Below are 12,822 nucleotides of genomic sequence, written 5' to 3'. Positions count from 1 at the left end.
CCTTACGACCAGACAGCCACTAAAATCTCACGATTACTGGCAATCAAGAAACAATAACTAAACAGCAGATATTATCATAATTAGACGCACCCTATCCTATCAAGCCATCAATGGACCGCACTAATTAGTGTCGTCATTCAGTGATTGTCTGATAGAATTGGTTGCTGGTGTTGTTCCTTGTTGTCTTCTAAAGTCACTGACAGATTTAGAAATGCAAGACGTGGCTTATGTTCATGCTTCTTGTCGCGTTTTTAAATTCGTTAGCATTTATATCCCGAGTGCATGAAGCCGACTTTCGTTTGGACGGTCGTGGTTTGGACTGGACTCTACTGAACATGAACTGGTTTCGCGAGGGCAATGCGCAGTTTCCTCCGTGCTCTTTCGCTCCGGTGGTTCGTTTTCTACGCCAAGGGAAAAAGTCTTCTGGCACGCTTCCAATGACACGCCGCGGGAGCGGGAGAGGAGGGTATCGAGTGGCCGTGGCGGTGGCACAACGGGCGCTACAACGTAAAGCCGAGCCGCAGCGACGACGCCATTTGCGCGAAACCGCCGTTCGTCCGATCAAAATTCGTTCGATCTGATCAGTTCATAATTAGCGTCCGTGATCAGAGTCTGTTCGATCAGCATTCCTTCGATCAAAACAGTTGTGATCAACGTCGGTGACCAGCGTTCGTTCGATCGCTGTTCGTTCGATCAGATCAGTTGATAATCAGCGTCGGCAACCGGTGCTCGTTCTATCAGATCAGTTCGTAACCAACGTACGTGATCAATGTTCGTGCGATCTGATCAGTTCGTAATCAGTCTAGGTGACCAGTGTTCGTTCGATCTAATTTGTTTATATTGCTATTCTTTGCTGTCTTTTACAACTCCGTGACTGTTTCGTAACACCGCGTACAGACTGTACTCCAGCAATCCTTCTGGGACCTGCTTCGAGACCGTGCACAAACTGATGCCGTACCCGACGTTGCTGCCTTACCTCCTTGAGACCCTGGATGAAGAGAGGTCAAGGGACGAGGCCGAGCTCGTCCTCAAGGACGTCAGCGACGCCTTCGTCGCCCTGGAAGAGGGCCGTAAACAATCGTCGTTGCGCAACTCGTGAGTCAAGTTAAACGAATAGGCCTCTTGCAAGACATCCTCCGCGGCGTCGAGAGGAATAGGCCATTCCATAAATACCAAATGCCTCGCATCCGATGTAAGACACGTGAAGCCATACCCAAGACTACAAGGAGCGGTTCAGGTTTGTTTAGTATTTTGCTACTTCGGAGTGCAAAGGAAGCAGGACGGTAACAAAACAGGGTGCGCACCAATTTTGTGATGTTTTCGCTCTGCTTTCTTCGTGTTCTGAATTCGCTCAGGTGAGAGAGAAGGAATGGGCATATTTCGAATGACGAGCGCCGTCTGGTAGCTTGTGTGCGAACTACAAACGGAGAGAAGCCCGACATGCGTCCGCCAGTCAAAACACATTGGCATCAAGCCGTTGTATGGATTGTTGGTGCTTTTATACCCCATACTACCGATTCTCAAAAATATAATAGTCTGAAATGACGAAAGACGCGCGAAGAGGGGTGTTGCCATTGTTGGTCTTGCTTTCTGAAGTTGACGACAGCGGGAAGCGCGACCAGGGGAGACGGTACACGCATGCGCAGGAGCTTACTGGGAAGAGGTCCCTTTCGCATTCGAGCCGGCGTGAACGTACATCGGAACGGCTCCACAATAACCCCGCGCCGCGCGGTGCAATGTCGGGTTGGTGAGGGTCCTTGTGGGATTTTCCGGAAAGGCCTATTCTCCTCTTCTGGTTCTGACAGACCATGCTGGTGGTGAAGGCGAGTGGACGAAGCCAAGCAAGGAACTGCGCTACCTTGTCTGTTGTAGAGCGCAGCTCTTAGGCGCCCGTTACCACGTTTTGCGGCGTGGCCTTCAGCGTCGCCGTTGACGTAACCACCCCGCTAAATTTAGCGGGTCAGTGAAGTAGTGTTGAGATTGCGTGACGTCAATTTTCCCACTAAATATAGCAGAGAAACTGAATTGGTTCATGGGTAACACGAAGTCATGTGACGTAATTTTCCCCGCTAAATTTAGAGGGGAAACTGAATTGGTGTTGGAGTCACGTGACGTCAATTTCCCCGCTAAATTTAGCAGGGACTTTAATCCGCGAAACTTAGGGGAAATTTTCTCCGCTAAATTTAGGAAGGGAGGAGGAGAGGGAAGGAAAGGAGACGGAATGGAGGATACGGAGGGGGAGGAGGGGCGTACCGCCCCTCCGTACCTTCCCCTCCACGTCCTCAAGAGCTGCGCTCTAATTTCACATTACAAAGATTTGTAAACGTCTCTCATTTTATCGCACTCATCAGTGTCACTGTCACGTGATTGATGCTGCGGCAGAGAGGAAGATTCCCTCGTGATCCCAGCATACAGGAAGTTCCCATGATTCCTCGCGCGCTGCGTTCGCGGTCTTTGCGAAGTCTTGCAAAGGGTGCATTCAGCGTTTAAAAAAAGAGCGCGTTTGCCCGCAGCTCCCGTGGACGCAGAGCGATGCGTAGGCAGGGTGATTCTAAATTATAGGGGTGGGGTTTCCGTGGGCTACACTTTTCAAACCAGAAACAACAAAAATACAACTTTTTGCGTAAGACTTAAGTGGAGCTCAAAACGCTCTATTTGGCAACGCAGTTCTCGACGCAGTGCTGCCTGGGAGAAAAATATCACGTCGTATCTCAAACTGGCGGGTGCTCAAGGGGAAACAATGTGAGTATCTTTACGTTTTACGAAACAAATTTCGTTACCGAAACGCAACGCCGTAAGAAACCTACGTAGGGAAAAAGTCCTCCTTCGGATAATGACTATTTGACGTCGATCAAAGCAAATTCAAAAGACTGGCAGTAATTTGCAGCCAAAAGGAGCCGGAATACTCGAGTTTATCGTAGCAAGATGTTAATCGAATCCATCGGAATAGTTATTTTGAAACCCAGAAAAACCAACTGAACAAGCATTTTTGCAGTTTGCATTACAACGTCCCGTTTTGCCAGCATCCTTCTCTTTGTATCTGCGGTTTTAAAATTATAGTCCACGGAAACCCCGACAATCATATCGAACGACTCTGTATTTTCAGCGATTCTCTTCTGTCTTTTTATTCCGGTAGCCTAATGTTTGAAAGTTTTTTTGTTTTTTTTTATTAACCACTAAAACTTCTGGGCCTCCGCGTAATAGAAAAAAAATTATATTTGTTCACTTGGAGGACATCCCTGTAGGTATTTTTAAAAGTAAACTTCTCCCCCGTCCTCCTCAAGAAAAAAAAAAAAAAAAACGAAGGAAATGTGGCAGCCTTTCTGCCGATTTGTTTGAGGCATTGATCGCATAGCAAAAATTAGTCATTTAGTGTTTTCCGCCGTCTACCCATCTTCTTAAAACTAGCCATTTCTTTAACTGAAAATGGCGTGCTTAAGTTCCACGTAAAGCAGACATAAACAAGAAGCTTGCCAAGATATCGAAATTCCTTTAAAGCAATTTTATGATTTTGCTTAAAAAGTCTGCACCTTCGAACTTTCAGAGGCACACTGCCTTTTCATAAATTTGAGGGGAACGCCACCCGCAAGGTCGAAATAAATAAAACAAAACAAAGGCTGCCTGTCTCTTCGGTACGCATATTCTAAAGGCGCTCGAAATGCATAGCGTCCTCTTCGCCTCGCAGTCGCTCTTCTCCGTAGCCAGCCCCCTTGATCGAGGCTAGGAGGGGAAGGGATGGGGGTGGGGGCGCCTTATGAATGTTTTTTTTTTTTCTTTATCTGGTCTTTGAACTTCTTAATTAATAAAACTCAAGTGAGTTTTATTAAGGTTTCGGGGAAAAGCCACCCACAAAGCTTTAGGACTCCCCCTTCCCCTCCTAGCCTCGATGAAAGGGGCTGGCTGCGGGGAAGAGAGACTGCGAGGCGAAGAGGACGCTCTGCATTCCCAGTGCCTCCAGAATATGCGCACCGAAGAGACAGGCCTTTTGTTTTGCTTTATTTATTTCTACCTTGCGGGTGGCTTTTTTCCCTCAAAGCTTAATAACACTCCTCGTATCTTCTACGAAACTATATACCGACACGCTACCTGCGCAGGAGCGGTCCTACGCTGGACTTGCCGACGCTGCCGATGCTGGACCGCTTCTACGACGACGTGGACACTGACGACGTCACGGCGGATCGTCCGTTCCTCCACGCGTACCTAGCAGCGCTCTCCCAGATCCGGAGCAAGGAACTCTTCAGCCTCGCCTACCCGAAGCAGCTGTACCCGATGCCTCCTCCGGTGAAACCCCAGGTAAGGGGTTTCACCTGCTTTCAAAGAAACGCTACTTGCCTTTCTGTTGGGATTGGAGTCCTCCAATCAACATCGTTTTGTGTGTATGCGCAGAGAAACTGAGAAAGAGGGAGAGGCGAGAGCACGCTGGAACGTCAGAAGGCCGAGCTCTGGTTGGAACGATTAGTGGGTAGACCTAAAGCTAGCGGCCTTTGTCTTCACTGCGCTCGTCTATCGCGATCGAATGCGACAGCCGAACGCCAGACGCCGGCGTTCCGCGTTCTTACGCGTTTGACGCGTGCAGTGGAGACAGAGGGACCTATGCCGAGCGCATGTTCGTCTGCTCCTTGCACAGGAGTTGCTATGATGTCAGAATGCCGAGCTCATATTGGCTGATTGAAACAGATAGTGCGTAGACCTCGAGACATCTAGCATTGGGGCCTAACCTCTCTCTTTTCAATCAAAGCCAATCAAAGCTCTGCGTCGTTCTGGCGTCAAAGCAACTACTGCACAAGAAGCGGACGACTTGCTCTCAGCGTAGCTATGAGGCCCGTTCACACGCCTCCGACTTCTTAGGACCCTGTGACTCATTGAAACCTCTCAGAAACTCTTACGACAAAAGCAGTGCAGTATATTTAGAGGGTTCGGTCATTAATTGGTATGAATGGGGCACAAATAACGTCACGCCATTGGCCAAAATTGTTTCAATGACATGGGGCACGTTGATTGACAGCTACTGTGACCAACCACTAGCCACGAATATTCCTTTAGCCGAGGCGAAGAGCTTCCAATAACAATTTTTACATAAGGATCTATGCAAGTATTTCATTTCAGCACACTGGAGTAGAAGTTTGCGACCTTTCGTAACTGAAACGGCAACGCACGTGATGTTGTCCTGACTTCCACATTCGAAATACACTTTCTCTTTCAATTAATTGCAGTGAAAAAAAAGTTTATTTACATATTTACAAGTTGAGTGGCGCGCAGGTCACACCCACAAATCCTACATCGTACTTATCTAGATACGTATGTAGGGCGCAGTGTGACCCTCTTTCTACTAACAGTTAGAAACCGAGAATGCCATCGTCGCAGGAACTGTTGTCTCAAAGTGTCCACGGTTCGTTCTCCCCTTGGCCTGCTATCTTCTGGCGCAACGTTCAAAACATAGGGATGATGGTACGTCTGCGGTCAACATGTCATCTCAAATTACCTGGGAACTCCGGACTTGGCGTCGAACAGACACGTCAGGTGCACAAAGTGCTTCGCACATTAGCAACTCAGAACTCTCCTGAACGTGTACAGGCAACTCTTCAGTCACCCGACGCCATATCGCAAGGACTGAAACGTAATACAGAGAGGGAGTCACCGCCGCAGGGCACAGATTGTCGAGCCTCCTGGGCACGAGAGTACGGCGCAAGTGACCCAAACAATACAATGCAAAGGGGTGACCAATATACGCCGTGTTATCTAAAAGATTGAGCACACTTCTGAAATCCAATAAGCGCGGAAACCTTGGCAGGTATGGAATTCTAAGGTGTAGTGCTGTTCTGGCCACAAGTTCACTTTTACCACCCCCCACCCCCCACCCCCTCCCCCCCCCCCCCCCCCAAAAAAAAAAGAAAAGGAGAAGATGAGATATATCATTCCAGGCGTAAAAACTGGAGGTGAGAGTGCGACTTTTACAACAAACCACAGCTTTGCGCCTATTACACTCTCTATCTAAAATGCTTTCTAGTTTGTGGAGATCTGCCTGCCCTCCCCCGCGCCGACCCTTCGGGCCCAAAATCCCGGCGGAAGCGTAATGCGTCATGCCTCGGGAGGGCCCCGATGTCCTCCCGCACAAGATCCGGCTGGACTACTCCCCTAAGCCAACTGACGTCACGGGATTGACCTCCCGGAACGAAGGGGCGAAGGCTTGAAAAGAGGAAGCCGGACAAAGGAAGGCTGTCTTCGACGGCGGACGCGTGCAGCGGTGACAGGAGACGATGATGCTGGCGCGGGATTCGACGGGAGACGGACGATGGCGCGGGGAAAGTGCGGGCAAGACGTTGATCTGTGGACTCTACTTGCGGACCGGACGGCGACCCTGGACGACGACGTCCCCATGGCGCGGTGTTGACGACCACCGCTGGGACTAGGAGCAGCTGCATGGCAGCGGACTCTGCCCCGGTCACGCTGATGACCATCCCCAATCCCGAAACCCCCCAGAGCAATAAGTGAGTGAATAAACCATCTTGCCGAGAGCGAAGTATTGCTGTGTCATATTCATCCGGAAACAGGGTGTGAGGGAATCGGATGTAGAAGCCCGCAACTTAAAGGGAACTTAGACACAGAAGAGAGCTGTACTTGACTCTTCGCCTGACCGAAAAGTTCTTGCCGGGCCAGGGGTGCTATTCCGATTTTTAAAAAGGTGCCCCAAGAACATGTGCAGCTGAAACAATAGGAATGCTAATAGAATCGACAAAAATAATCTAAACTGCCAAGCTTTCTTTTTTTCACGATTCAACTGCGCCCCAGAAAGTGCTGCGTTTACCGCGAAAATACGCTCGACTGCCAAAAAGCTGTCAGAGTCAGGCAAAATTGAAGACGCCTCGTCCGCGTAGGAAACAACTGACACTGTCCCCCTTTCTGGAAGTGGGAGCCCTAGGACAGCTCACTCTCATGGATTTTATGTAACAACGGATTAATACTAATTACACAAAGCAAAGGAGACAAAGGGCAGCCCTGCCGTTCGCCCCTCGTGACTGAGAAAGCGGCAGTCGGACGACCATTAGCAATAAGTTCGCTAGACAGACCAGTATACAAACTTTCAAGCAAATCCACTTATGAACGATAGAATCTAAATGCCGTTAAAACATTGTAGAGAAAACGGTATTCTGCCTGATCAAAAATCTTTCCCTGGTCGAAAGACATGAAAGTGCCCCTCAAGTTCCAAGACGTAGTATACGCAAACGAGTCACGCGTCAGCGCTAAAGAAGAAAACATGGTACGTCCTGGAACACTGCATGTCTGAAAGGGGATAACTATCAATTAAGCAAAATGCCGCGAAGTCGTCTAACTAAGACAGTTGCGAGAATCTTACAATCGGCGTTGAGCAATTTAGCGAGCCTCCATGCACGAGGCTCGGATAACAGTTCGATGTTCTTGGGAGCAGGGTCACTCTACCAAGTTTAAAGGAATCAGGCACGTATCCGGTTCTTAAGAAAGTATTGATGACATTAGCAAGAGCGTCACCCAGCACATCCCAAAATTTTTAGTAAAATTCAGTGGGTAAATTATCCGCGAACATGGTGCAGCACCGGTCTTCTATGAACGCAAGGCTTCTGAGACCTCCACTCGGGAGACTGGGCGTAAAATCCCTTCCTTCACTCCAGCGGGGACGCCGGGCAGATCTCCACAAAAGTGTCTTAAAGCAGAAGCGAGACGACTGGAGTCACCGCCTTGATTGGAAGTATAAAGACAAGAAAAATTTGTTCTAAAAACGTTCTCGGTGTCCTCTCGCAGAGTGTATTCGCGACCACCTGCCAAAGCAACACACGGGATTCCTCCTGAAGCCCCGCCTCTCGTGCCGGGCACGCGGAGGTAACGCAAGGCTTCGGGGGTCAGGTAGGCACTGGCTAACGGAACGCTTCAAGGTCAGGCACTGGGCACTGGCTGTTGGCGAGTTGTACCGGAGCAAGCGGCTGTACAGCGCTCGTAGCACTTCCAGGTACTCCTGTATAAGCGTGGTTCCTGCCCCTCTGCGTTGTACAATGAGCACGCGCCTGATACCATCGTTCAGCCGCGTAGTCTGCTTTACCTTTCGGCACTTTTCGGCCACAGCCAGCACGGTCTACAGGACTGCTCTCAAGCCTTCCCGTTGGGTGGGATCAAGGGGAAGTAGAAATAGTGTCTGTGCGATGCTTTCGAGCAGCTCGGTTATAGCCCTGCGCCAAGCGGGAGAGGCAGGATCTCGCATCGGGACACCGTGAAAGGAAAGTCAGGGGGGAAATAAACTACGTCCAAGCGGCTACAAGTGCCCCCCGACGAAAGCACGTATACAACCGCAGGTGTTAAGGCACAAAAACCCGCCAGGCATCTCCCAGCTGAAATGTCTGAATAAGGCGTTTAACTTTCCTGGCGTTCCATGTATATCGCGCTCGCCCGCACCCTCACACATTTATATCAAAATCGACGACGCAGTTAAAGTTCCCAAGAACAAGAAAACGGCTGCCGTTCGAGACAAAAGGCGTCCAACGAACGAAAGAAAGAATTCGAAAACGCCGGTTGTGATGGCGCATACACACGAATCGCTCTAGTGAAATGCAGTTCCGGGGTCACCGCACAGATGGCGCCAGCGTGCCAGTCTCTCGTCGGAGGAGATTGTAAAAGGTTTTCAGGCGCTGGTGGTTCTAAGGAGCCGCAAGACTGTTTGAGCGAACCTTTAGGTCTATCGACTAATCATTCCAATCAGAGATCGGCGCTCTGACGTCCGCGCGTGCACTCGTCTCCTCAACACCCTCGGTTTCTCGGCGCATGCCCCGGAGAAGCCGTTAGCATAAACATGGCGTTGCCGGCCTTCGCGTATACAATTTCCAAAGGGTACCAAAACTGTATTGCTCAGGTGTGTACCTTAAATCAACACTTTGCACTAAACATATAGTTATTATAATGTGCTCTAGAGGTTCAACTGGCGCTAGTGTGCTGTTGCAAATTGAAGCAGACAGCAAGCAGTCCGAAATTGACTTCGGGTAATGCATTTCTACGGAAAAAATCGAGTGCATTTCCTCTCTGCGCTCGATTATAAGAGCAAATATAACGAATAATTCGTACCTACTAGGCACATTGAAACATTTCCCAGACACGCAGATGAAATAATTCGTCAGGTACGGCGTTTTTTTTTTTTTTTTTGTTTCTTTTTTAAATCGTGGCATGAAAAACGGTGCTAAAACCGCCTCGTACATGTATTTATGTGCACTGTCGGGCACTGTTAGCGCGAACACGGCGTCGGCGCTTTCCAGCATGGGGGATATACGTGCCAAACGAACGAAGGACATGTGGAAAACCAAGAGAGACGGCAAGAACTACGCAGTAACACTGGGTAAGTAACTCCTCGTGCTTGCAGACGATCAAAATAAATTGAAAGTCACGTAATATACTCCGATTTGCAATAAATCAGTACTGCTTTATTCTTTCTGCTCATGAATATATGCGAAGATGCTTGTTCTGTGTTCAAATCATCACCCGCACGCTCCAAATCTTTGCAAATAGGGGGAAGCCAGAGAACAGGTGCGCGATAAAAACTGTTCAACATAGTAAAATATTAAGAAGACACCTGTCGTAGCCCACGTACGATATTATTTACACCTCAAACGTTTTTTGTGTTTTTTTTTACCACTTGTAAAGATGCACGACGGGGTCATTTTCACATAGTGAGAGGACAGGCATATTAACAATATACAGGGTTTTTTTTTTTTTATTCGTACACATTTGTTTAAAAAAAAAAACGTGAAAGCAACACTAATGCGGTTTGCGCAGGTGGGTTATACGGCCAGGCGGACATTATGTGGGTGGCTAATCTTTGCGATAATTGCAGCGGGCGATCCAGACACGCGTGTTTTCGGCCTCAGTTGACGCATTGCCTTCTGTATATTTGCAGTCTGCGGTCATATCGCCCAAACGGTGCCTATCATTGTTTCAAGCGATCATCAACGCCCTTCGAGATTAGCTCCTGAGGGACTGCCAAGACTACGTTGCAGTTTCCGGTGACATCAGCTTTCCGGAACAAGAGCCTACAAAAGGAAGCTCTCGCCGTGGGTCCTTCCATTGCAGCGGGCGATCCAGACACGCGTGTTTTCGGCCTCAGTTGACGCATTGCCTTCTGTATATTTGCAGGTGGGTAGTGTTGCTGCATTTCTTCTCTTTTGTGGTTGTCTGGATCGCCCGGCTGTATTTTTGGCTGTGTTGGTTTGCTGTATCGCTAGTTGTTTGGTTGTTAGCACCGAGTAATGGGTGAAAAACAGCCTGGAACTGTGAAGGAGCTCGCTAAGCTTTTCTTCGAATTTTCAGCAAAGCTGGATGAGATGAATACAAGCTTAAGCCGGGAAATGAATGTAATGAATACGAACTTGGGCAAAGAAATGGAGGAGATAAATCGGTCAATGACTTTTATGAACAAAAGTTTTGAAGATTTCAAGGAAGATCTAGCCACCACTGTTAAGGAGGTAAAATAACTAAGGGTGGAACAGCAAACTCTTAAGGACGAAAATAGGAAGCTTACTGAAGAACTTACCTCTGTAAAGAGAAAGCTGGTGGAACTAAAACAGTACAGTAGAGCTAACAACCTCGAAGTCAAAGGACTTCCACAAAACGCAAACGAGGTTCTTGATGCGCTCGTCGTTGAACTTGGTACCCGTGTCGGAGCTCAGCTATGTCCGTCTGACATTGATACTGTTCACCGTGTGCCTTCAAAAACCAATGGCGTGCAAAATGTAGTTGTGAGATTTGTACGACGTAGCGTTCGGGACCAAGTCTTGCAAAAGGCAAAGAAACATAGGCTCACGAGTGCTGACCTTGGTTTTCATGGTACTGAGCCTATCTTTGTGAATGAGCATTTGTGTCTCGAAAATAAGATCTTACTGAGCAAAACGATTCGTTGCAAAAAAGAAAAAGGATGGAAGTTTGCCTGGGTTTCTCAAGGAAAAATTTTCATGCGAAAAAATGAAAACAGTGACGCTCTTCAGATAACCTATGATAGTGACCTTTCCAGTGTAGCGTAGACGGTTATCTGTCTCGAAACGGCATTTACTTTTATTTGTTTTTTATTCATGGCTCAGCACGTTTTCACGCCACTTGAATTGTGTGAGTTTCTAGACGATAAACGTACCGTTTCTGATACGTACTTTCATATGAATGCGAGATCAATAAAAGATAAACACGATGAATTGAATACATTGTTTGGCGAAATCGGACCACATTTAACTGTTATCATGTTTTCCGAAACGTGGTACAGGAGTAGTTCGGACTATTATATTTTACCGGACTATAATCATCTTTGCATGGATAGATGCGATTGAAGAGGTGGTGGCGTTGCCATGTTGCTGAAAAAACATATGGGTTATGAAGTATTAAAACAATTTTCTAAAATAACCGAATGGTATGAAGCTTTGACAGTGATTGCAAACAATGTACTATTCTCAGTTGTCTATCGCCCTCCGGGTGCAAGTTCAGCGGCTTTCCTTGAGTTTTTCGAAGGTTTATGCGGGTTTATTATTGATAATAACTACAAGTCTTATATTGCTGGTGATTTTAACATCGATGTCCTTAGTCAGAACAACCTGAAATCACTCCTTACTAATCAATTTCAGTCTTGTGGTTTTTCAAACGTTATTACAAAGCCTACTAGAGTGACTAGTACCTCAGTTTCCCTTCTTGACTTATTTATTACGAACTGTGAACATTCAGTACTTTCTGCCGGTGTCATTTCATCAGATATCAGTGATCACCTTCCAATTTTTATAACTGTGCAAAAACAGTGTGCTAGCAAACTTGTCACTAGCTCAACGCTCAACATGTATCAGCCAATTTCACAACGTCAGCTGAACGCGTTTAGGTATGAAATTGAGCGCACAAATTGGAGCTTCATTTTGGAAATTCAGTCGGTAAACCAGGCCTATAACACTTTTTTGGACACTTACATCGGCATATATAATAAGCATTTCCCATTCAAAATCTTAAAACCATCGAGGCATTCTCGCAAACCTTGGGTTACACCTAAACTTCTAACTATGATTCGCACAAAAAATAATTTATACGGGAGGTTTTTGAAATCTAGGGATAATGTTGCACTCGAAGTGTTTAAAAAGTACAGGAATCAGCTGACAGCCATGTTGAAGCAAGCAAAAAAGCAATATTATGTTCATATGTTTAGTGTTGACGATATGCGGAGAGCTGATATAATCTGGCGCAAGCTAAGATGCGTAGTTAATTATAAACCACAAACTGCCACCCCGCTCGAACTTAATATAAACAATACTCGTGTTTCAGAGTCAGATATGACAAACGCGTTTAATTAACATTTTGTAAAGTCTTCGACCTCTTCAGTCTCCACACCCCTTGCAAGTAACGCAATTGAATATATGCCCGTACCTTTACCAAATTCTGTATTTTTATTCCCCACTGATATTACTGAAGTACAAAATATATTCATGAGTTTGAAAAACAGTAATAGTCTTGATGCCTATAATATGCAAATAAAACCAGCCAAATTTGTTCTAGATATTCTAGCGCCATATTTAACCCATATTTTCAACCTCGCATTTGAGACTGGTGAGTTCCCTGCCAAAATGCAGCTAGCCAAATTGAGCGTTTTACATAAAGGAGGAGAGTTAGGCAATATTAATAATTTTACACCCATTTCTATACTTCCAGTGTTTTCCAAACCGCTTGAAAAACTAATTTCTGTGAGAATTACCTCGCATCTTGAAAAATACAGTTTAATAACTGAGTCTCAATTTGGTTTCCGTCAAAATCGTTCTACCGAATTTGCTTTATTAAAACAGAAGGAATTGA

The 12,822-nt window shown here is 46.8% G+C and overlaps 1 protein-coding gene across 1 annotated transcript; it reads left to right on the top strand.

Moving 5' to 3' along the window:
- The first annotated feature begins 949 nt into the window (after positions 1-949).
- On the top strand, positions 950-11,164 carry LOC121833625. The gene is made up of 3 exons (XM_042287056.1): positions 950-1,095; positions 4,095-4,293; positions 10,500-11,164. Exons 1-3 carry the CDS (start codon positions 950-952, stop codon positions 11,028-11,030), a joined length of 876 nt encoding a protein of 291 aa, XP_042142990.1. The 3' UTR covers positions 11,031-11,164.
- The last annotated feature ends 1,658 nt before the right edge of the window (positions 11,165-12,822 follow it).

Source organism: Ixodes scapularis, unplaced genomic scaffold (assembly GCF_016920785.2).
Source record: "Ixodes scapularis isolate PalLabHiFi unplaced genomic scaffold, ASM1692078v2 PGA_scaffold8__174_contigs__length_109621045, whole genome shotgun sequence".
In the NCBI taxonomy this organism is placed as follows: domain Eukaryota; kingdom Metazoa; phylum Arthropoda; class Arachnida; order Ixodida; family Ixodidae; genus Ixodes; species Ixodes scapularis.
This window is presented reverse-complemented; position numbering and strand designations above follow the sequence as displayed.

Coding starts and splice junctions, on each gene's coding strand:
- LOC121833625 (XM_042287056.1), top strand. CDS start 950: ATGCCGTACCCGACGTTGCTGCCTTACCTCCTTGAGACCCTGGATGAA. Junction 1,096..4,094: donor CAATCGTCGTTGCGCAACTC/GTGAGTCAAGTT, acceptor CTACCTGCGCAG/GAGCGGTCCTACGCTGGACT. Junction 4,294..10,499: donor CTCCTCCGGTGAAACCCCAG/GTAAGGGGTTTC, acceptor AGGGTGGAACAG/CAAACTCTTAAGGACGAAAA.